We start from the raw sequence: 24,731 nt of genomic DNA on the forward strand, positions 1-24,731 counted from the left end.
TTTAAAATATTATAAGTGTTAGTTAGAACCTGATTACAGGGTGCATGTCCCATTACTTGTTCACAGACAACTTCTGGCCCGGTTAAATGTGTTGTTTCGCATGTGATAAAATAATCTACTGTTTGTGCATGACAATGGAATAGATATCTCTACTCTCAGTGACTGAGCTTAGTGTCCATACGAGCCATTGCGCCGCTGCTAATGTGTGTTTGGTTTCATGTTGGTATGCCCCACATCAGCTATTGTCTGCTCCTCTCTACCGACAATAACAAATGGCATGGCGGCACCCATAAGCACTGCTCGCTATGGAGTGGCGACAGTTCAATGTATAGCTGGGTACAATCTTAGTGGTAGTCTGACAACAACTTGCTTACCAAACGGCTCGTGGGCACTCCCTATTGGCACATGCAACGGTAAGTATCTACAACTTGTATTTTGTTCTTTCTGCTGTGCGGTATAATGCCAAGAGGAAAAACCACTACACCACATAATTGTGTGTGTTTGTACTTTGTACTTCCTCCGTCAACAAAAACTTCGTGCTGGAATTTTAAGGGACTTTTTTATGCACAAACCCCTTTGACATGAGTCGCGATCACTTGCTTGGCATTCCCTGGCATGCCATGAAAGAGATACGATGCAACGAAAGCAACCTTTCACAATAAACGGAGCGGAAATGACAATTGCGCTGCGAGAACTTAGAAGATGAAAGTCATGGCAACGGAAACTGAAATACCACTTCTCCGAGGGCATAATGCGCTGCTTGGCCTCTCTACCAATGAGCTTGAGAGTTTGAGAGTGATCTAGAGACCAATGGTGCGGAGCAGCGAGCCCACACAATGCGCGATTGAACAAGCAGCTCCTTCGATCGCACAGCTCAATTAAAATTCTGAACTCAGATTTTCATTCAACCCGCGCAAAGCCTAGATTCGAATGCTGAGTACCATTCATTCTTTTGAAGTCTGGAGCCCGACGTGGGTCTTTTGGCTTAGGGAAGTCGAAAGGATTCGCTAGCCGCTGCCGTTCCGTGCTGACAGGAGCATCCATCAGAACTATAATTAATTTGGCTTTGCCATTTTCCTTGTTTCACGAATCTCTCTTGAGACTGGAGGTGAAACCAGCGAAACATAACATGACCCGCGCTCTTCAAAAACCGACCTTAGGTGCTGTTTTGGCGAAAATGAGTTTGTGCTGAATTTTTGACCCACGACCCTTTCATCAACTTCTGGTGAAGTTTGAGGTGGATTGCATACATATTCAGTTAGATACAATGACAATTTCTTTGCACTTTTCCTACAATTTTTGGAGGAAAAGTAGCAAAAATCCTGGATTTTATGCTACATTTTGGAGCCAATGCTGTGAGAATAATCTTCAAAAAGAAAGGTTAATGATGGCATTGGATCTTCCTGTTGTGGAGATAGACACATTCTATCTATGTTCTGTGGATGGTTATGCTCACGAATCTGCCAGAAGAGGTATTTGGCTCTGTATGAGGATATGCCAGCCGGAGTGATGGGTAGAGGCAGGTGCAAAGTAGTGAAGAAGCTCGGATCAATGCCAGGTTAACGGATATTGATAGTTTTATCTGGTACTGGCAGTAGAACATCTAGTTATGTCCACATCTGCCGCACACATTCAGTTCATAATCGGTGATATCATGGCAGTCTCTTTTCGAAATCTTGCCAAACGTACTGTATGCAGCTTTGCCACCAGGCTTTGTGAACGCCTGGTGAACAAGCTTCTTCGTAGTGATACTGGGCAAATACATGTAGGTTGGTACTGGCTTGTTGTGCCCATGTGGATTTGCAGGTTAAGGGAGGCCATGAGCTATAGCATAATGCTCTATAAAATGCTTCAGCTCCACAATATCTTCCACAGGCAGTGCATTCCAGAGTTCATTGTGTGCGCTATGAATGTAAAGCAAGGTTTCAAGTGTCACGATCTTGAAACAGCACCAGTGCGGAACAACTACAGCCCTTGTCAAACTTGTTGCGCGCCTCCTGGATTGTAGACAGTATTTGAACCGATTTTTCTTGGTCTGCACTCTGTTTATTGCCGGCATTGAGGGGCTGGGCTGGTGGCAAAACTGACGCCTGATCGAAATTATCCTTTGCATGGCCGTCCAGCTCGGTCAGTCTCTCTCTCTCTCTCTCTCTCTCTCTCTCTCTCTCTCTCTCTCTCTCTCTCTCTCTCTCTCTCGCTCTCTCTGTTTTTGGTGGACAAAAATATCTCTGGCGTTGATTGCTTTCTTGCTTCGACTTCTGCCGCGCCTTTGTTCTCGTACTCCCCCTTAATGTACAAGTGTTGTGCAGACCCTCCCTTAATTTAGTCTGTCTCATTTTGTCCTGAGATGTTTTGATGCCTAGTGATTATGACGCTCATCATTCGCTCCCTTGTCACTGGACAGTTCTGTCCGTTTGGTTTTAGCGAATTCAAATAAAGAAAACAACAACAGTGTTGCGTCCTGCGATTCCACATCCGACTCTCCTCGGCACTGCTGTCATCAGAACTGCGATTGGACCAGGCCAAAAAATGACTATTCATCGTGAAGGAGTTCGGATGAAACCTCTGGGAGAAGCCCACAGCAATTATTTGAGCTAGCGACCTTCTTCTGCTTCGTTCCGCCATGACTCTCACCTTGTGATCTTCAAAAATCTACAGACTGTGACGTTTTGTTCTTTTTCTCGAAAAAATTACGAAGCACCTAAGGTCGGTTTTCGCAGAGCGCGGGTAACATATTTCTACTACTCCTTGGCGGAAACCAGAAACCACCACCGCGGTGGATTCACGCAGCTTAACAGTCAACTTGAATGACGCCAATATCACCAAAGTTCAGCGAAGTACTGTTGAGTCCGAGGAAGGACGACTGGCGACATCTTCTCCAGACATTGCAACGGACAACGGGAACAAGTTATAGGGGACGACATTTATTATAAACGACGAGACAAGAGACCAAGACGAACGAACGACTACGTTGAAGAGTGAGATTATTAAAGAAAGCGAGATTTTTGAAGAGATCGACTGAGAAACAACTCAATATAAAGGGCCTGGGTAGCTATGGCCAACATGGGCCCGCAAATAGCTACCCGGACCAACGGTACGAAAGGTAAGTATGACGTAGTACGAGTGCATGCAGGCCGGCCAGCTTATGAAAGGTTGTAGGTAAGATTGTACGGGAGGAGGCACCTAACATACCTCCCCTGAGCAAAAAAGAGAACCGCGACCTCGCGGAAAATAATAAGACGAAGAAAAAAATAGAGATAAAAATATGACTGAGGAACCACAGGGATTGAGCCTGAAAAAAAACCACTGGGATTGAACCTGAAAAAAAACCACAGGGATTGAACCTGAAAACCCTCGGGGATCGAACCTGAATATCACGCGCGCGGGAAACACATACGCTCACAAAACAAACAAAAACAAAAAATAGAGATAAAAATGACAGAGGAAGAAAAAACACACACAAAGACACACTGCACGCGTGCACGGATCTCACAAAAGTGTTTACTAGTATCATGCATTACAATTATTGTTCCTTTACTTCTCTAAGTCTAAAGATCAGAAACTAGACGTGACGAGGAACCTACTGATACTGCTTGCAGGGATAAAAATAGCGTAGTTGCACTACTCCTAAACATCACAAATTAGAGCGTGACTCACCATGATTGGACCTCTAATTTACTAATATTTTATGAAGAACACACGCGCGCACACACACTACAAAAAATTCACGAAATAAATAAACTGAAAATAAATTTGACGAAGAAGGAACGCATACAAAAAGAAAGAGAGAAAGTTAGCTGACCTGCAATACGAGACGAAGTGGACCTGGACGAGGCGAGGTTGGCATTGACGTGACTAGTTTGCATACGATAACGAGACGAGGCCGAACACGAGACGAATGCCGGACGGTAGAGAATGAGGATCTCAGGGTCGCGGGCTTCGGCAAAAGTTGGGCGCCAATGTTGGGTCCGAAGAAGGATGACTATAAATAAATGCAGAAAGGAACAGGACATTAGGATACGAGTTATCAACATCCGAGTTTCAAATTGCACACCTGATGAGCCGTCACGAACCATACGGCGAAACGTACGTCGTGTGAAACAACTTGTTTTGTAGTCAACTAGTCCATCACAATGTCATGCATGAGAAGTACTGTAGGAGTTTGGCTTTCGGCTTGTACAATTCGTTTTCGCAAAGCTTCCCCTTTCTTTACTTATCTTTGATATTTATGACCCACCCGAGTTGGGTGGTGTGCTGCTTTGCTGCTTCGAAATGTAGTTAGACCGCTTTGTCAAAATATCATACTGGTCTCGTCATCGTCCAGTAACAATCGACATTCTTTGTTCCGTTGGGACTGTAGCTTTTGCTCGTTTTCGTTGCGCTTGCCTTCCCCTCTTTGGTCTTTCCATAACCTTGAACCTTCCAAGTTGGAAGGCTGTCGGTTAGCGATGCGGAGATGTGTTGAAGCTAGGTGTCAGGACATCGAATGTCTCAGTACTCTTGTCAGTTGTGTGCCTAGTTATTGCACTTTCTGACTGCATCTAGTATCCAGTTGCAGTGATTGAGAGTTATTCTTAACTCGTATCCTTATGTCCTGTTCCTTTCTACATTTATTTATGGCTCAACATCCGAGTTTCAAGTTGCACACCTGATGAGCCGTCACGAAACATACGGCGAAACGTACGTCGTGTGAAACAACTTGTTTTGTAGTCAACTAGTCCATCACAATGTCATGTATGAGGAGTAGTGTAGGAGTTTGGCTTTCGGCTTGTACAATTCGTTTTCGCAAAGCTTCCCCTTTCTTTACTTATCTTTGATATTTATCACCCACCCGAGTTGGGTGGTGTGCTGCTTTGCTGCTTCGAATTGTAGTTAGACCGCTTTGTCAAATATCGTACTGGTCTCGTCATCGTCCAGTAACAATCGACATTCTTTGTTCCGTTGGGACTGTAGCTTTTGCTCGTTTTCGTTGCGCTTTCCTTCCCCTCTTTAGTCTTTCCATAACCTTGAACCTTCCAAGTTGGAAGGCTGTTGGTTAGCGCTGCGGAGATGTGTTGAAGCTAGGTGTCAGAACGTCGAATGTCTCAGTACTCTTGTCAGTTGTGTGCCTAGTTATTGCACTTTCTGACTGCATATAGTATCCAGTTACAGTGATTGAGAGTTACTCTTAACTCGTATCCTTATATCCTGTTCCTTTCTACATTTATTTATGGCTCAACATCCGAGTTTCAAATTGCACACCTGATGAGCCGTCACGAACCATACGGCGAAACGTACGTCGTGTGAAACAACTTGTTTTGTAGTCAACTAGTGCATCACAATGTCATGCATGAGGAGTACTGTAGGAGTTTGGCTTTCGGCTTGTACAATTCGTTTTCGCAAAGCTTCCCCTTTCTTTACTTATCTTTGATATTTATGACCCACCCAAATTGGGTGATGTGCTGCTTTGCTGCTTCGAATTGTAGTTAGACCGCTTTGTCAAATATCGTACTGGTCTCGTCATCGTCCAGTAACAATCGACATTCTTTGTTCCGTTGGGACTGTAGCTTTTGCTCGTTTTCGTTGCGCTTGCCTTCCCCTCTTTGGTCTTTCCATAACCTTGAACCATCCAAGTTGGAAGGCTGTCGGTTAGCGCCCCTCTTTGGTCTTTCGATAACCTTGATCCTTCCAAGTTGGAAGGCTGTCGGTTAGCGCTGCGGAGATGTGTTGAAGCTAGGTGTCAGGACGTCGAATGTCTCAGTACTCTTGTCAGTTGTGTGCCTAGTTATTGCACTTTTTGACTGCATATAGTATCCAGTTACAGTGATTGAGAGTTACTCTTAACTCGTATCCTTATGTCCTGTTCCTTTCTACATTTATTTATGGCTCAACATCCGAGTTTCAAATTGCACACCTGATGAGCCGTCACGAACCATACGGCGAAACGTACGTCGTGTGAAACAACTTGTTTTGTAGTCAACTAGTCCATCACAATGTCATGCATGAGGAGTACTGTAGGAGTTTGGCTTTCGGCTTGTACAATTCGTTTTTGCAAGGCTTCCCCTTTCTTTAATTATCTTTGATATTTATGACCCACCCAAGTTGGGTGGTGTGCTGCTTTGCTGCTTCGAATTGTAGTTAGACCGCTTTGTCAAATATCGTACTGGTCTCGTCATCGTCCAGTAACAATCGACATTCTTTGTTCCGTTGGGACTGTAGCTTTTGCTCGTTTTCGTTGCGCTTGCCTTCCCCTCTTTGGTCTTTCCATAACCTTGAACCTTCCAAGTTGGAAGGCTGGCGGTTAGCGCTGCGAAGATGTGTTGAAGCTAGGTGTCAGGACGTCGAATGTCTCAGTACTCTTGTCAGTTGTGTGCCTAGTTATTGCACTTTCTGACTGTATATAGTATCCAGTTACAGTGATGGAGAGTTACTCTTAACTCGTTTCCTGATGTCCTGTTCATTTCTACTTTTATTTATGGCTCAACATCCGAGTTTCAAATAAATAAACTGAAAATAAATTTGACGAAGAAGGAACGCATACAAAAATGAAAGAGAGGAAGGTAGCTGACCTGCATGACGAGACGAATGGGACCTGGACGAGGCGAGGTTGGCATTGACGTGACTAGTTTGCATACGATAACGAGACGAGGCTTAACACGAGACGAATGCCGGAAGGTGGAGAATGAGGATCTCAGGGTCGCGGGCTTCGGCAAAAGTTGGTTGCCAATGTTGGTTCCGAAGAAGGACGACTGACAACATCTTCTCCAGACATTACAATGGACAACGGGAACAAGTTATTGGGAACGACATTTATGATATACGACGAGACAAGCGACCAAGACGAACGTAACGACTACATTGAAGAGTAAGAAAGAGATTACGGTAGAGAGCGAGATTATTGAAGAGAGCGAGATTATTCAAGAGAGGGATTATTGAAGAGAGCGAGATCGACTGAGAAACAACGCAATATAATGGGCCTGGGTAGTTATGGCAAACAGGGGCGTGCAAGTAGCTACCCAGGCCAACGGAAAGAAAGGTGAGTATGACTTAGTACGTGTGCATGCAGGCCGGCCCGCTTAGCAAAGGTTGTAGGTAAGATTGTACGGGTGGAGGCACCTAACAGCATGATCAAACAAGGCTAAAAAGAGCTGAAACAACCACTCTAGAGAGATGATTACTTGCATGTAGCAGATGACAGCAGATGACGATTTCGAGCGAAAGCGACGCAAACTGAAGTCTTGGGTCATTCCGCCAAAAGTTTCTCTTGTAAAAACGCTGTACATCGGCTGAACTGCTTTCGTCCAGTGAATTGCAGTTGATACAAAGGGTTCTTGATATGTTCTAAACGCTTTCATTGTCAATCAAAATCCATCCCGAATGTTTTTAACCGAGGCAGTAATGATTATAGCAGTATCAGATGAAGCTGTCCTGGAATTTCCGCCTTTTTATACTCAATGTGGGTGAAGAAAGCGGTAGTGCAACCCCTTTGAGAACACAAATTTCAATTCGTATTGCCTTCCAGCCACTTCCTAGACTGCAACATTTCTTCGTGTAGACGCACTGTTGCTTTCAACACGCCTTGTGGTGTTATGCCACCCACAGGTTGTGTTGTATAGGCGTTCCTTTTGGTTTGTTGTTGTGCATGGCCTATCGTCGTCTAAAAATTGCACTTTGGTTCCTCCAAATTATCCCCTACGGCAGGTGATACTGTAGCGGGCCGCAGTCTCTCGGAGGCAAGAAAGCACAAGGGTCTCAGTGAACACACTGTAATTGGCAATTGAAATGTACTGGCAACGAAATTAACTGGCAATGGAATTAACTGACTGGCAACTAAATTAACTAACTGGCTACTAAATTAACTAACTGGCAATTAAAGAATCGTGAGCAGCAGCTTTTATACAAAGGCAGACATCGAACGCTAATGTACGGGATACGCTAACGTGTGGGGATACAGTACGGGGATATGTTAACGTACAATGATACGCTATACGCAACAATACCACTGCTAAAGTTGGTTGCTGACGCAGTCACCGAACGCCTACAATGTCCCCCCATATATATTTCCAACCAGCTCTCATAGAGTGAGACACTGAGAGGGAGAGCGGGGTACACTGATTCTCACATTGGAAATCAGCATAACATCACATGTGGACTGATTGCACTTAATAGTACATTTTACCTGAAACGGTTTCTCTGGTGTTATGTTTTTATTTCTCCAGCTATTACATGCCCAGTGCCTACAATACCTAATGCAGTGGCGACACCGGTTGTTGCTAGTGTGCCTCAACAGTATACAATATCCTGCTCCAGTGGATTTACACTCGTCGGGTCAAACACTGTCACATGTCCAACTGCAAATGGCTTTACAACATTTCCCATTTGCCAAGGTATTAGCATATACCAAACCATTGGGGATGAATTATTCCTCACATTTTTTTGTCAGCGACAAATATACGTTGGACTTCGGAGGCACTCGTTGTCCTATAAACAGTCGGAAGTCCACTAGGGAGTCGAACTCGTGCTCTAGTTGTATTTCTATGACTCCGTCAAACTCACGTGACATCCCGTGTAAAAAGTCGAGACTTCTAGAGATATTGGTTCATTGGAAATCTCTTGGTTATTGGAATATCGCTGTGCAGCATCTGATGGTTCTGTGGTATTCAGAAAAAAAACAATGAGGCCAAGTTCATAAAATAGCCATTGTCCACTGCAGCGCACTCCAAATGCAGTTCCAGCTCCATACTTGTGACAAACAGGTCACTTGCAGCGATGTAACCTTCCCTATATCAGAAGTTTCATTTCAAATAATTCAACCCGTACATGCGAGAAATCCTGTTATAGTCATTTTCGAAATGTGAAAAAGATGGTTCATGTTGTGAGACCAACCGACAAAAAACGAGAAATGTATTCATTGTTATAGCTATGAATAGGATGAAGGCCGCAGACATCACGCAACTACGTTACTGGTTCGACATGTATTTACTGTGTATTTTATAACAAAAATATTATTGAAAACCCATAATCGATTTTCTTGTTCCTATCATCAGTGGGAAAAATACGGAACTAACACATTTCTATTTACAGTACTTAACTTCAGTTTCTTTGGTTGTATCCTTAGTTCCGTATTTTGCCCACTGATGATAGGAACAAGAAAATGGATTATGGGTGTTCACTGTTCAATAATATTTTTGTTATAAAATACACAGTAAATACATGTCGAACAAGTAACGTACTTGGTCCGACTTATTACGGAGGATTAGCAAGAGGAAATTCGCGTTCGCGTTCGCTCTCCAAAGAAAGTCGAACTCAGTGACGGAATTCGCGTTATGAGAAGGATTAGCAAACAGAATTCGCACATGCATGATGTTGACACGACGTAGGCAGTACAGCGTGGTAAATTTATGACTGCCCTGACACGAATCCACGATTCGTGTTCCGACTACTTTTCCGAACGAAAAATGCGAAAGTTCGCAGTCCAGTTCGCGAACTGAAAAATGCTTGCGAACGCGAACGCGAATTTCGTCTTGCTAATCCTCCGTATTAAAATGTGCGTTTCGCTTCAAACGTCAGCCAAACAAATTCAAATAAACTCAGGACGGAACAAACTTTCCAGCTACCTAACACTATCCTTTAGTTGTCGATTTGTGATGTTGAAGAAGAAATGGCTCCAACCCCAAAGGAGGCAGCGTCTCAGGATCCTAGTCGACTCGAGTATTTTGCGTGCAAATTTTTGTCGTCAGAGGACTCCTGTTGCTTCTCGCGCAACACAGAGAAGGCCTGGTGCTGAAATCAACACCCCACTGCGATGGGGAATTGTCACGGAGTACCAGAAACTCCTGGGAGATCGTTCTCGAGTGCTTCCTGGCGGATTGAAATCGCCCAGTGCAGTCGCTGTTTCCTTGGAAGAATCAAGTAACAGCAAACGCGTCATCCAGAAACTCGTGCAGAAAGCACCTGCATCGCTCCGTCCAGTTTGTGCTGATCTCTCTCGCATTCGTTCACGATGTGGCGGCCGACGAATCAAGAGTACAGAAGAGATTTTCGGGAAGTTGATCGGTATAAACAACCGCCCTTGAGGTCGACTTTCAGGCGACAACCTGGCTGGAAAACTGAAGCGCAGAAAGGGTGAATACGTGAATGGTGCGGAGTCCCCGCCGACTCCTCGGAGCCGCGATCGCGATGCGTCACAAGATCGCCAGTCTCCGGGGCCAGTGGATTCGTGAAACAGGCAGGGAAGAGCACGCATGGTCTGATGCAGCTGACTGTGTCGACAGTCATGTCGACACAGATCAGACTCAGTAGTTCTACGCGCGGCACACGGTGATGAGAAGCAGGGAGTAGTACAATACCAGTATGCGGCACACGGTGATGAGAAGCAGGGAGTAGTACAATACCAGTATGGTATTGTACTACTCCCTGACGAGAAGTGATTTTTTATGCGTCATGGTTTACTTGTTCGCCTCATTTGAAAGTGTCGTGGGAGCGTCAGGCGAAAACACCTACAGCCACCATTCTGGCAGTCGTACTGCACGAGGAGGAGGCGAAGTCGATCGTCTAAATCGTGCCTATGGAGTGAAAAAATCAAGGAAGCGCAGTGTAGCTTGGAGGAGATGAAAAAAATGTCGCCGTATTGCAGGCTGACGCACTTGAAGAAGCGCCCTGAGACACCAGCAGAGATGGAAACTACAAGGTCAGGCCAAGAAACGACACAGTAGTAATCTATCTATCGTCTCTTGGTCGATATTTTAGCACAGGTGCTCCTTTGGACATAGGCTTGAGGTTTGAAGCGAAGCGCACATTTTAATAAGTCGGACCAAGTAGTTGCGCGATGTCTGCGGCCTTCATCCTATTCATAGCTATATTAAAATTATTATCTCCACGTAGATTATTTGTATTCATTGTTCTTCTTCTTAGTTGTATGAAGGTAATAAACGAACGTGGTGTTTTCTTACATTAATTCTTTGTTGCCATCTCCATCTTCGTCTTCTGTGTTCTGCAAGCGTCGTGTGGTCTGGTCGGGTCAAATGAAAAACCTATTATTCTTACATTCCCTGGATATTTACGGAATGTGTTCTTTCTCTTCGGATGGTACCTTGTCGATAGTCCGCAGTTTCATTGATTGCATCTTTGCAAACCATATTCTGCTACTGTCGGATGCGAAATGCACACCTGCTATTGTGTTTGGTCTTCAATTCCTATGCACCTATTCAGCCACTACATGCCCTGCACTACCTGTGATTACCAATGGTTACATCACAGCCACTGTGGTTAGTTTTACAATTGGAGGTACGGCAAGTGTCTCATGTCTTCCAGGGTATGAAATAACTGGGACTGCCACCATCATTTGTGGTAGTGGTGGTCAGTGGCCTAGTGGCGCTTCTCTTCCTACGTGTACATGTAAGTTATTCAACTGTCTTTTTCAAACAAACCTTGAACCAGTGTTTTGCCTTCATCACATTGTTTGTCATGTCTTGAAAAGCTCCTTATTTGGTGTATATATTGTACATAAGGCCCCGGTCACACCGAAACAAGCCACTTTGGGCTTGTTATCGCTGGCGCTCAGCTGGCTTGCGTGATCCCTGTGACGCGGTCACACCAGACCTTGAGTGCAAAGCTTGAATGGCTTGTTTTTCTTACCCGCCAAATTTTGAATATCTCGAAACACACCAATGTTTGCAAGAAACTGAAGAGCAGAACGTTCGCGATCTAAAACTGTACTTGTTCTAGTGTTCAGTTTTGATGAAGAAGCAAAGGAAGCCCGGATTCTGAATTGCGAAGTCGTGCTCTTTTTATTTGTTCGGTGTGCATGGACGCGATGGTTCGGGTGGTGTTTCCTGATGTCGAGCTTTCTGCCCCGCCGGTTGCCGTTATTGAACTTAGTTGCAATCCACTCTGTTCTTCGTACCCGGCTTTCTTCATGAATTCGGTCGTGAGTGTGGTGCCTTGTCTTGGCCTCAAACCACAGCTCCAACAATCTACCCAGCAGTCTAGAGGCACAGGGGCAGAAATCCATGGTCGTCGGACAAAATCCAAATCAAACTGAATACAGTGTAGTTGGGGTAGACAGACTCACGGTCAAAACCAAAGGCACAGGGATAGCACGGTTCCCCGAACACAAGAAAGAACATCAATATCAGTTCATCATGTCAACTAGCTACATGGTGTGCTCCGGAGCTCCAAGCGCACTCAAATTATTTTTTGAATTTCGGCTTTCAGCCGCTTGTACAAGCTGTGGCTGAAACAAGCCGGAAAAAAACGGCTGAGAGTCAGCCACGGCTGAAAGTCGCTTGTAGGACATTTTTCAGCCATTTCCATGGTAATAGTGACGCAAACAAGCGCTTGTTTCGGCTGAACGGCTGAATCGAGCTCGGTGTGACCGCGGCCTAGCACATGCATGGTTTTGAGTGACTGGCCGGGTGACATGGTCGGCAAGGTGATGTGGTAATCCCGAAAAAACTAGCTGTAACACAAAACATTATGCTGCAAGTGTTAATTTGAAAATTTCTTCGGGTTTATGACTAGCATGCTGGTCATGGAGACCCCATCGCATCTGATCAATGCCGGCACTCGCTCCATACAACTATCGCTTTGTCTCCTTGGTGCATAATTGGCGCACGACAAATCTCGAAGGTAGTGCGCGATCAAAAATGCGCACTCAAACATTTTGAGTCGCCGTCACGCTGAGAATAATTCTGATATCTTTTCGCTTACCTAAGGCATTTCGGGGCTGGAAATCCTCCGGGTTTTAGGTATTTTCACAAGAACTTCGTCTGGTTTCTATGAGCCACGATTTTACAAATCAGTGAGCCACTCACTGGTAGATTGCACTGCGCGTATTTGTTTGAGTTTGAAAACGTCTTTTTCATCACAGCGCAGCACACACGAATAGCGCTTGGTGTTGTAGTTTCTAAGAGCGTGTGGCTGCCATCATAAGCTTTCCAGAGAGTGGTTGTTTGTGAGAAATGGCCAAAGGAGAGCAGAGGTATAACAAACGTGGTATTTTGTAGGCTGTGAATTGACTCAATTGCGAAAATAATGGGTAGTGAAAGGGAGACTTCCCAATGACGTGTCAAAGGCAACATGATGTACATCGTTTGAATCGCTTAAATCTCACGAGTTCCTGGCAGTTTAATCGTACGTCTACATTGAGTTTGAGCTCCGAATCGAAGGATGCTGTTGAGCACGATAGGGACACTGTTGACAAGGCTAAGGGCGTCCTTGGGGTGCTGTATGCTTCGAAAGCACGTGGAAGATGACAAGTAGGAAAGAGCTTTCCAGGAAACCTTAAATTGTGAAATCCGTAGACAAACGGATGAAAATTCTGCATGAGAATTGCCAGTTGGCATCTGACAGAGATGTCTGGCAGTCGCACTGTGCATCTACTGCTTACAAAGCTGTATAATGCCGTTTACTATTTAATTTTTTAATTTTACTATTATTATTTTTTCGGCAACGCAGATGATGATGATGATGATGATGATGATGATGTTGACAAACGAGCTGCTATCTCTACAACTACACTGTGGCACTGAATCAGATGCAGTGACCATGCTGTTGCCGTGAATCGTTAATTAACTCATTTATTGCTGCCTATGCATTTGCGAAAATATCCACTAGGCGTCGGTAATTAATTTCTGAAAATGGGGATAGGTAGATGCGCTACGGATGTCTTTATTAAAAACCCTGTGTGTGGATGATGGAATGGTTACCATCTTCTTGTGTACAATGCAGTACGAATGTGTCCGGCACTTACCCCACCAATAAATGGTTCAATAGTCAGCAGCTCCAGATTACCATATGGAGTGACTATATTGGCATGCAATGATGGCTATCAACTGACAGGAAATAGTGCAACTGTATGCATGGCAAATGGTGCTTGGTCAACCACAATGCCGACATGTACAAGTAAGGTTTGAACCCAATGCGCACAATTCATCATATGTTGATTTGTATGTTTCAGACCCCCCTACGTTGGGTTTCTCATTATTTGCAATATCTGTGACTCATGATACTGGAGCTTGCGCTTTTCGCCTCCTTAGGCTATCAATAATCTGATTCGCTATTATCTCTCCTACGGAGCAAATCAACCGCTTCACTTAGCAAACCAGCATGAGAATGCAACAACTGTGCTCTTTACACACTATTTCATGGAATTCAGTCTTCAGTTGAGCTTCAACAGCCTGGAGGAACATCTGATCAGCACCTCTGTCCAGGCCATAGTTTAACCAGAATTGGATGGCGAGCTGGGGCAGTGACGATCATGGACTTTCAAAAAGGGTCGGAGAACCCTCGGTCATTAGCAACTCTGTACCCGTTTGTTGCAAGTCAGCGGTATGCACAAAACCTCGAAAATAGATAAAGATCTTTGGGAGATTCACTTGCAGGAAAGTTGTATGCTCACTTTGGATTGACATTTTGCTCACTCGCAACTGGCATCAAAGGAATTCATCCCTCGTCAGTTGAATTTCCCAGTTTGACCAATCTGAGATCGATTTGCAGACATACTTTGATTTTCCCAAACATGACTCCTAAAACGGAAGACGTGTGATGTAACCGGATATTCTGGAATTTCCAAGCTTGAGCGAGTGAATCTACAATGTTTGTTGATTGGATATGTTTCCATAGAAATTCAATGTCCTGCAAGTCCAACGTCTCCTGTAGATGGCGCAGTGTGTAGTGGTGGTCGAAATGCTTTCACGATCAGAAAATACTCGTGCAGTACCGGATATCAACTATCAGGAGCAACAACAACTATTTGTCAAATAACTGGAGCATGGTCTGGAACACCACCTACATGCAATCGTCAGTACTTCTTCCTTTTTTTCACTAATTCCTTTATAAAATAATTCTTAAAAGCAAATGTTAGCTCAAAAAAGTGTAGGCCTGTATATTGTACATCTTATACAACTGTTGATCCCAGAGAGAGTAAAAGATAGATCCCAAACTCATCTGTACCTTTCCTATTGTAGCTTGCTTCCGCTGAAAAAGCCTTGGCACTATATTCGAATGTAGGGCCACCTTCACTTATAATGTGATGGCGTTAAAAGTGGTTGAAATACCACAAGGAAAATTGAAAGTACTTACATGTGACTGGTTCGGCCGCAGTGATTCATGTTCTGATGGTACATTTTTTGCAAATATGCTTCTCTTTCTGGCTTCGCATACACTGGCAGACACAGAGCCATAGACAGCACTAGCAACATCATGCAAATTGAAGGATGGTTGGCCGCGGCCAGATGTTGCACGAGAAATTCTTTCTCGCTCATCTCCCTGCCATTCGGTCGATCGTTGTCCGAATTCAACGGTCTAAAGGTCTGTTCGTATGAGGACCGCCTCGAACTGTCGGCTCTAAGGCACTCAAAGACGATCTGAGGTCCTGGAGCAGAGTTATGACAATCCAACCAAATTTGCAGGCACAAGTCAGCTCGCGCCGCCGTGAATTTGAAACACGCGCAAGGTGGTTTCCCTGACTCGCTGCCCACGCATTCACACACGGCATAATTATGTCATTTTGCAGCTGCATTTCTCAGCTCTCTCCTGCAAAAAAACTGACCCTTTTGTGATCGAAACACCGTATTTCCCGATTATAAGTCGAACTCAATTATAAGTCGCACCCACCATTTTTAGGTTTGAGCAATATTGTTTCGATATATCCACTTCAGTAGTAAGTCATGCTCGATTGTATGTCACACCAGATTTTTTACCCTGGATTTCAGTGTAAAAAGTAGCGACTTATAATCGGGGAAATACGGTAGTTGAAATGGCTGAGAATTTAGTTCTGCGCTCGTAGGTCTTGCAGTGGAATGCTCACATTGCGCTGCGGCGTTATCTCTACGACTCTGTCAATTGCGAACTGGGTATGGCTGCATTCGTCTTGCCCAGAGTTTTCCATAAAGCTCAAGATTGTGAGAATCCTCCGAAGGCTATCGATGACACAGCCAGATGAAAATTTGAGTTTGTGAAAATCGTGAGTCGGCTAAAATAAATTTAGGTGCTAAAGGGCTAGAGGGGAAGTGTACCCTAATATCAAATTTCACCAGTTGTAGTCTTCGGGGTGCTGAATTGAATGGTCTTGCTGAGATTCTTCCTTCCTCCTTTAATCCCGATTGACCTCGCCACTTCCAACGAAACTGGATGGGGATTTGCATAAAAAATACCACTAAAAAAACATTTCGTTCTTATAATAGCACGGATGCGCGCGATTTGCTCATATGTTGTAGTCTTTTGGATGCCGAGTCCACTGGCTTAAGTCCGAAAAGGCTGTGATGCAGCGTTCGGCCCTTCTTCCAAATCGATCACGGTTGATCAAGCGGGCGCATGCTCATGGGTACACCAGTCACTTGGTCACCCTCTGCAACCTACAACCAGTTTGGGTGCTTTCCTGTTACTCAATTTGAACATTTGAACTGGTGAGTTGAACGTTAGTGTGAAAGTTGTAGCCTGCAGGGACAGTGACTGGGCGGCTGGTGTACGCATGTGCAATTCACAGCTTATTCAACCGTGCAACAAAGGCGATGGGTTCAAAAGGGAGTTTGCTATGAAGCGTCTGACGCATAGCATGTTCGGACCCAAGAGGCGCACCAAACTTTCGTAGGTACTGCAGGAGATTGCGCAGCTTGTACCATGGCAGCTGCAAGTCTGCCTTTGTGGCTATTCCAAACCACAGACAGGCCTCTCCGACAGTAAACCAGCGTAGTGCAGCAAATTTTCTATAGACTCCGTCGACATCACTAGTGGAAAGGCACAGCCAGGGCCACCTCCAAATACCACCCCGGAAATATTCTGCAGAGTCGATTCACTTCTGCGCAGGACACGGCAATACTTCTTTTCTGCGCAACACTGAGGCTGTTGGGGTCGTCATCCGCATGATACGGCTACGACCAGTCCATTGCTCAATCTTGCCATCGTCCTGCATGCTTGTAATAAGTTTGGCAAGGATCTCATGTGCTGTGTCGCCTCGAAGCATACCAGCGTATGCAGTCACCTTCTCCATGAGTATAATCATTAATTGCACATATATTTTCGAAGAAAGGAAAAGGACAAAATGTTACGAGTTATGACAAACTGTCCACCAGCGTAACCAGATCTTAAACAGCCAGCAACATTTTGTCCTTTTCCTTTCTTCATCATAACTATATTAGCTCACCATCCGAGTACATATGATTATTTTCATTTACTCTTTTGAATGCTCTTCTTCATTTTGTCGGAACACATCATTTTGTACTTGGTTTCTATTTGAACTCCTCTATTATTTCTGCCATACGCAGGCAGAACAATATTACAACAAAATACACTTCACCATTACATCTTATGTAACCCATGACAGTATTTTTCCGTTAGCCACTTTTGTGTTTCAGATCTGAAACTTCCATCTTTTCCCATTTTTTGTTGCTTCCTATGTTTTGAAGGCGTCCTGTGTAGCAGTCAAGCTGCTCCTCCTAATGGAGCTATTGCCAGTATGTCGTTGGAGATTAATGGTGCAACAATTTTCACCTGCAATTCCGGATATAATGTAGTTGGAAGCAGTGCATCTGTTTGTCTTCCAAATGGAACTTGGTCGACCTCTGCGCCAACTTGCGAGCGTACGTATACGAATATTAAAGTAAATCTGGTGCGGGAGCTGTAACAAACTAAGAAATCAGTCATTAGAGAGTCAGAGCCTAAGAAATGACATGGATACACGCATTGTATTCATGACTAAGAGGACGAACAACATGAGATGTCAGGTGGTTTCCCAGCATTTCCCGTAAGGTGTCTTATGAGATCCAAGTGTGGCTAAGCTTCTTTGCCTTTGGAATTCTTCTAGAGCCAATAGATGTTAGTACGATTGTTTCTTGTTCGTAGTAAGTTAGCATTTCCCCTCCTGGCATGGTTTTCTGTTGGTGTATTCGCTCATACGAGAGAACTTGGAAGCTCAGGGCCCTACGCTATGCTTTTTTTGCCTTGAAGACCTGGACACAATAAAACATAGGGATGTTATAAATGTTTCAATTCTCCTATTTATATTTCAAGGCATAACCTAGGATTCTAACCCACACAATCGCTCTACATTCATTCCCCTATACACTTCGCATTCATACTTATTCTTCCAAGTTGCTTGACGTTATGATCTTGCGCTATTTAGGATCGGTGTACAGGCCACCATCATTGACACACCGCCAAACCGATAATTTCTTTACTCAATTCCAATCTTGCAACGCTTATCTATGCCCGACTCCATGCTTCTCGTCTTTGGGGACTTCAACGCTCGTTGCTCGGAATGGTATGGATCGACCACAGATGCGGTTGTCATCAACTGCTTTGTCTGCTTCAAATGCTCTCCCTATCACAGCTCGTTACCTTTCCCACACATTACTCCCAACACAGTGGTCATGCCAGTGCGTTAGACCTTGTTATAATCAACCACCCACTACTTCTTTCTAACCTCTCAACTGCCGCACCGCTGGGTACCTCCGACCACGACATTGTCCTCGCCAGACTCCAATTACAAGGTCAGCGAGCCACACGAAGTGTTGCCATCCCTGCTGAACCAAGTCAGTTCAACTTTTCTTCATTCGATACATCCCTCAGAGCCTGCAAAGAGTGGTCCCTCGTTGGCCAGTGCTTATCGACTATCGATTGGTTCAGTGAGCTCCAGATTCCTCTTGGAACTGAACCATATACCGTAATTAACCCATATCTTGGCCAGCTGTTTGTGGCCAGCTGTGCTTGATGGTACGGTACGGGACAGATACGGTACCAGCCAATATTGTGGCCAGCTGTTATGTACAATCCTGTACAGCCTTTGTAGTCCCAGATACGGGACAGATACGGGATAGCTCCAGGCGCGACACAACCAAACAAACAAACAAACACCAAATTAAAGCGGTGTGGACCCTGGCTAGCGCCAGACGTTACTGAAGTAACGTCTTCTGCATAGCTACGGGAATATATACAATTATGATGCAGTCATGGTCTGAGTGAAAGTGTGCAAGGGCGTGGATGTCAATTGTATTGGTCAGTACATCTATCAGTGTGGCAAGCTTGGGGACAACGCGACCTCGGTGATTTCAATGCAAAGAACGCCGCTTGGTGACACTCTGACACGACAGATGCTGTTGGCGAGGATCTAGCAGTGCTTTTCCAAACTTACTCTCTACACCAACATGTCACATTCCCCACTCTTGTGCAGAATGGGCACCCTAAATCCTGCCTAGATCTAGTCGTCACGGATGTAGACAGCGACTATGTCCTTATCTCTAGTCTCCCGCAGATCGGCAACTCGGACCACCTATCCATCAGGGGTTTAATCAAGCCAGTCGCTGCACCCCCTCGAGCTGTACCACCTCCCACGCATAACACCACCCATTAGAAATGGTCAAACCAAAGCATCACCAGTCTGAAAGCCGAAATTGAACGCATACAACTGCTACCGGAACGTGACACCCTGAAGACTACCAACATAGACAACCTGTGGCACTCATGGAAGGACAAAGTGCTCACTTGCGCCCGCAAACACTGTGCAGTACCTCACTCCCCGAGCCATACTAGCCACCCCGCAAAGCCATGGCTGAACCCAGAGCTCACTAACGCCATCAGAGAAAAACACCGGCTCTACCGTGCCTACCTGCGCACCCGGACGCCCTGCAACTGGACAGCATACACCACTCAACGCAACAAAGTTACTCACCTTCTCCGAATCGCTAAGTCTACATATGTCAGTAATGGCACTGGGACGAGCCACTTCACACCAAACCTACACAAACTGATGCGCGGCCTCCAGTCATCAGAACAAACTACTCTGCCAGACATGCTCTCCCAGGGCCAGTCTCTCTCAACCCCCGCTGAAAAAGCAACCGCCCTGAACGCTTTCTTCATCTTGCAGAGCCAACAGTCAGTCACAGGGTGCCACGAGGAACTCCCCTCCATTCATTCCCCCACACCCAATACCCCTGGCCTCACTACACTTGAAACAACAGCCCAAGAGGTCTCAAATTTACTGTCAAACCTGGATCCGTCAAAGAGCCCTGGCTGTGATGGCATGCATACCCGCCTACTGAAAGAGGCAGCCAGTTCACTTGCGCCATCCCTATCAACCAATTTTTAACATCTCCTTCGATCATTGCACTATCCTGCAAGAGTGGAGGGACGCAACAGTCACCCCCATCCACAAGAAGGGCAGCAAAACCAGACCCTCCAACTATCGCCCGCTATCGCTACTCAGCGTGACATTGAAAGTACAAGAGAGGATAGTTGCAGACCGCATCTCGAAGCACATCCAACCTCACCTCCCCAACGGTCAATCAGGCTTTCGGCCAAACGATGGCACCACACAGCAGCTATCTCGGTTAATCCATCAGATCACCGAGAAAAGAGACGCCAGGCAAACAGTAATTGCTTGCTTCTTCGACCTATCTAAGGCGTTTGACCGGGTGTGGCACCAAGGACTGCTTGCAAAATTGGCAAATGCCTCCAGTGCCTTGCCTCTTATCTCACGAACAGACGACAACGTGTGCAAATGGACAGCAGCAAATCAACCTTGCTGAACATTCCAGCGGGGGTACCCCAAGGCTTTGTCTTCGGGCCACTTTTGTTCACGGCCTACACAGTCGATCTGCCAGGCGCCTGAAAAAAATCGCAACACTGAGGGCAGCCAGTTTGCCGACGACACTGCCATCATTGTCGCTCACGAGAAATTTCTAGCCGCAGAAGAGCACCGCCAGTCAGCTGTGACAACCGCGACACAGTGGCTGAAGGATTGGCATCTCCTGGTCAAAGACAGTAAGACCACTGTCATCCACTTTCACCACACCAACCGGCCACCTCCCAGACCACCATCAATCACACTCAACGATATCAACCTCACTGTGGCCTCAAGGCATCCCCAACTTGGCCTCCTCATACAGCAGAATCTATGCTGGAACTCGCATGTTGACAACACCATCACTAAAGCGACCAGGAAGATGTTCCTTCTCCTGCGACTACGCAATTCCTTAAACACTTCTGCTCTCTCCTTCATATATCTAACCTACATCCGCCCTATTCTTGAGTATGCTTGCACTGTCCTTTCACCCCTCCCCGCAAACCTGAACGACCGGCTTGAGCGCATCCAACGGCGCGCCGCTCGCCTCTGTTTGCATCTCCTTCTCTTTGAACACAGAACCCACTCGGTGCTGCCGCACCGGCTCAAATGGCCATCACTCAGCAGCCGCCGTACCCTCTCCCATATCCTTCTTGCACATAGGTTATCACTTGTCTGACTCGCTATTATCCTACGGAGCAAATCAACTGCTTCACTTAGCAATCCTGCATGGGAATGCAACACCTGTGCTCTGTACACTCTATTTCATGGAATACAGCCGTCAGTTGAGCTTCAACAAGCTGAGAAACATCTGGTCAGCAACCCTGTCCAGGCCATAAATTAACCAGATTTAGATGACGAGCTGAGGCAGTGACGATCAAGGAATTTTAACAGTGGGTCAAAGAACCCTCGGTCATTTGCAATGCTGTACCCACGTTACCCAGCTTGTTGCAACTCACCGCTATGCACAAAACTTCGAAAATAAATGAAGAACCTTGGGAGATATACTTGTAGGAAGGTTGTATGCTCACCTTGGATTGACATTTTGCTCACTCGCAACTGGCATCAAGGGAATTCATCCCTCGTCAGTTGAGCTTCCCAGTTTTATCAATCTGAGATCGTTTTGCAAACATACTTTGATTTTCTCAAACATGACTCCTAAAACGGAAGACGTATGATGTGACCGAATATTCTGGAATTTCCAAGCTTGAGCGAGTGACTCTACAATGTCTGTTGATTGGATATGTTTCCATAGGAATTCAATGTCCTGCAAATCCAACGTCTCCTGTAAATGGCGCAGTGTCTAGTGGTGGTCGAAATGCTTTCACGATCAGAACATACTCGTGCAGTACCGGATATCAACTATCAGGAGCAACAACAACTGTCTGTCAAACAACTGGAGCATGGTCTGGAACACCACCTACATGCAATCGTCAGTACTTCTTCCTTTTTTTTCACTAGTTCTTTTATCAAATAATTAAGCAAATGTTAGCTCGAAGTGAGTGCCTGCATATTGTACATCTTATACAACTGTTGATCTCAGAGAGAGAGACTAAAAGACAGATCCCAAACTCACCTTTACCTTTCCTATTGTAGCGTGCTTCCGCTCATAAAGCCTTGGCGCTATATTCGAATGTAGGGCCACCGTAACTTATAATGTCATGGCGTTAAAAGCGGTTGAAATACCAAGAGCAAAAGTTAATGTACTTGCATGTGACTGGTTCTGCCCCAGTGATTCATGTTCTGCTGGCACATTTTTGCAAAGGCGCTTCTCTTTCTGGCTCCGCATATCTTATCTCAATGAACACTTAACCCCAGCAGCACTGTCATACAAAGTTCTTGTTGGCTCTCCCTGTCAGATACACTGGCTTTAGAACTCCCCAGTATTCCTGTAGGACGCAAATCAGCAGCGAACGATGAGCCCGAGGGTGATACGGCAAACTGTGGACATGCAGCATTGCTAGTCAAGTACTGCTGTTCATACCATCTTTATTGCATTGGCACGGTGCTGGGGCTCTCCGTGAGGTTGAGTGGAGGAGGAGTTGTCTGGAGTTGGTTGGCTGCATTCAGACCAGTAATCGAGCCTAAGTGATCATCAGGGACCACTGGTGGAGTATCAAGCTGGCTGACACCTCTGTCAATAAGCTGCTTTTGTGTTGCGGCTTCCAAGTGAGGCCATTCTGACTGTTGCGGCTTCCAAGTGAGGCCATTCTGACTTCAAAGTTTGCTGGTTGCTGTGCTTTGCAGGTGTTGTGTGTGGCGGTCAAGTTGCACCTTCTAATGGAGCTATTGCTACCATGTCTTTGGAGATTAATGGTGCAACTATTTTCACCTGCAATGCTGGATACAATGTAGTCGGCAGCAGTGCCTCTGTTTGTCTTCCAAATGGAACTTGGTCGACATCCCCACCAACTTGCCAGCGTACGTATACGATTATTCAAGTTAAAATAAGAAATCAATCCTTGAAGAGCCAGAGCCGAAGAAATGTTCATACATGCATTGTATTCATGGCTAAGGGGAAGAATTAGAGGAGGATTAAGATGAGACGTCAGGTGGTTTCTCTGTACTTCTAGTCAGGTGTCTTATAAGATCCAGGTGTGGTTAAGCTGTCCGGCCTTTGGAATTCTTCTAAAGTCACTAGATGTTAGTTTGACTGTTTGTAAGTCACAGTATGTCAGTATTTCCCGTTCTGGCATGGATTTCTGTTGATGTTTTGTTTGGTGTATTTGTGATTCTGTTGTTATAGTGATACAATGTCCTTCCAACCCGGTGTCTCCTACAAACGGCGCCGTGTCCAGTGGTGCTCGAGATGCCTTCACGAACAGAACGTACTCGTGCAGTGCTGGATATCAACTTTCTGGCACAACAACAACTGTGTGTCAAACAACTGGAATGTGGTCTGGAACACCACCAACATGCTCTCGTCAGTATAATGTGATAATATTGTCTTCATTTATGTTCAGAAATTCGGAACGACGCTTCACGCAGCTTCATTATAGCAACTTGTAGTGTGGCAACACTGGCCAACACTCAGATGCACTGCTTCTTCACACAGCTGAACAATTCTTCTTTCTTGTCAACGTTTCGGTCACTCTGACCATCTTCAGGATGAAGCAGACATGGAAGCAAGGCAGACTTTAAAACAACAAGCTGGCTAGGTGCGTGCGGAATACAGCGGGGGCAACAAAACAAAAAAACAACAACTCCCAAGCGAAAAAATGCCACATGCCACATGATCACAATAGGGGTGCTAGTCCTCCGTGTGAGAGAGTAGGGCGGTGATAATTATGTACAACCTGTGCCACATGACTACAGTAGTGTGGACAGTGCCAACATAATGCTAAAGTCTAGGGTGGTGATACGTACAATTTGTGGGTGCTAAGGTTTCACATGGATACCTATCACTCCAATGAAAAAGCCAGGAAACCAGAGCTCACAGGAGATCCCAACCACTGCTGGTGTTGATATTAGGCTCCATGTCCCGGATCTTGACCGCTTCCCGAATCCTTCTCCTTGCCCTGTCTGGCTCTGTCGCAAGCACACAGACGTTGGCGAATCCGGTCTGCCCCAGCGACAATGGCTCATCGGCATGGAAGATCCGGTAATGCTCACCCAGCGCCTTCCCTCGGACCTCGTTGCGTGCATTATCGTTGTGCTCCCTTGACCTTGTCGCAACGCTTCGGCCAGTTTCACCCACATAGTCATCACCGCAACGGCACTCGAGGTGGTATACCACGTTTCGGCGGGTGCAGTCCACTGCACCTGCTGTACATGCCACGCAAGCTGATTTCGGTCTTCCCCTTCTCCTTGGCTGCTGTGGATCAACGAATTTGCGGCATAGGGGCTTGTCCAAAGCAGACCTGCAAACCCGCGAGCTGAGCCGAGCATTCTTGTATATGATGTGGGTGTTCAGCTGATATTTGCGAATGAGATACTGCACCTTCTTGTGGATGTGATCGGTTTTGAATGGCAGCTTGAGTGTTGTGCGAAAGTCCTTTTTCTGTTTGGGTCCGGTCGGTCTTCCAGCTCGTTCCCGGGCCTTGTCAATCACTGATTGGGGGAAATTGTTGAATTTCAGCACGTCGATGACCTTCTTTTCACTCCTCCGGCGCGTCTCATTATCCGATGATAGTCGAGAGGCACGGAGGAATTCGGAAGAGGCAATTGAGAACTTTTGTTGATATGGAACGGC

The 24,731-nt window shown here is 45.6% G+C and overlaps 1 protein-coding gene and 1 long non-coding RNA gene across 2 annotated transcripts in view; both read left to right on the top strand.

The window, feature by feature from the left end:
* The window catches only part of LOC135818932 (uncharacterized), a 42,979-nt gene extending 34,619 nt beyond the window's left edge, over positions 1-8,360 (top strand). Inside the window, exons 2-3 of the long non-coding RNA XR_010553826.1 lie at positions 240-413; positions 8,199-8,360. This is a non-coding gene — a long non-coding RNA (uncharacterized LOC135818932). The remainder of the gene's footprint in view (positions 1-239; positions 414-8,198) is intronic.
* A 5,363-nt stretch (positions 8,361-13,723) lies between these two features.
* Positions 13,724-23,548, top strand: LOC135820186 (sushi, von Willebrand factor type A, EGF and pentraxin domain-containing protein 1-like). The gene is made up of 4 exons (XM_065333498.1): positions 13,724-13,884; positions 21,795-21,971; positions 22,787-22,960; positions 23,286-23,548. Exons 1-4 carry the CDS (start codon positions 13,842-13,844, stop codon positions 23,546-23,548), a joined length of 657 nt encoding a protein of 218 aa, XP_065189570.1. The 5' UTR covers positions 13,724-13,841.
* Positions 23,549-24,731: the final 1,183 nt, after the last annotated feature.

This window comes from Sycon ciliatum, chromosome 6 (genome assembly GCF_964019385.1).
Source record: "Sycon ciliatum chromosome 6, ocSycCili1.1, whole genome shotgun sequence".
Classification (NCBI taxonomy): Eukaryota; Metazoa; Porifera; class Calcarea; order Leucosolenida; family Sycettidae; genus Sycon; species Sycon ciliatum.

Excerpts from the sequence above, each read along its gene's own strand:
- LOC135820186 (XM_065333498.1), top strand. The coding sequence starts at position 13,842 with ATGGCAAATGGTGCTTGGTCAACCACAATGCCGACATGTACAA. Across the intron at positions 13,885-21,794 it reads CACAATGCCGACATGTACAA|GAATTCAATGTCCTGCAAAT; the intron begins GTAAGGTTTGAA and ends ATGTTTCCATAG. Across the intron at positions 21,972-22,786 it reads AACACCACCTACATGCAATC|GTGTTGTGTGTGGCGGTCAA; the intron begins GTCAGTACTTCT and ends TGTGCTTTGCAG.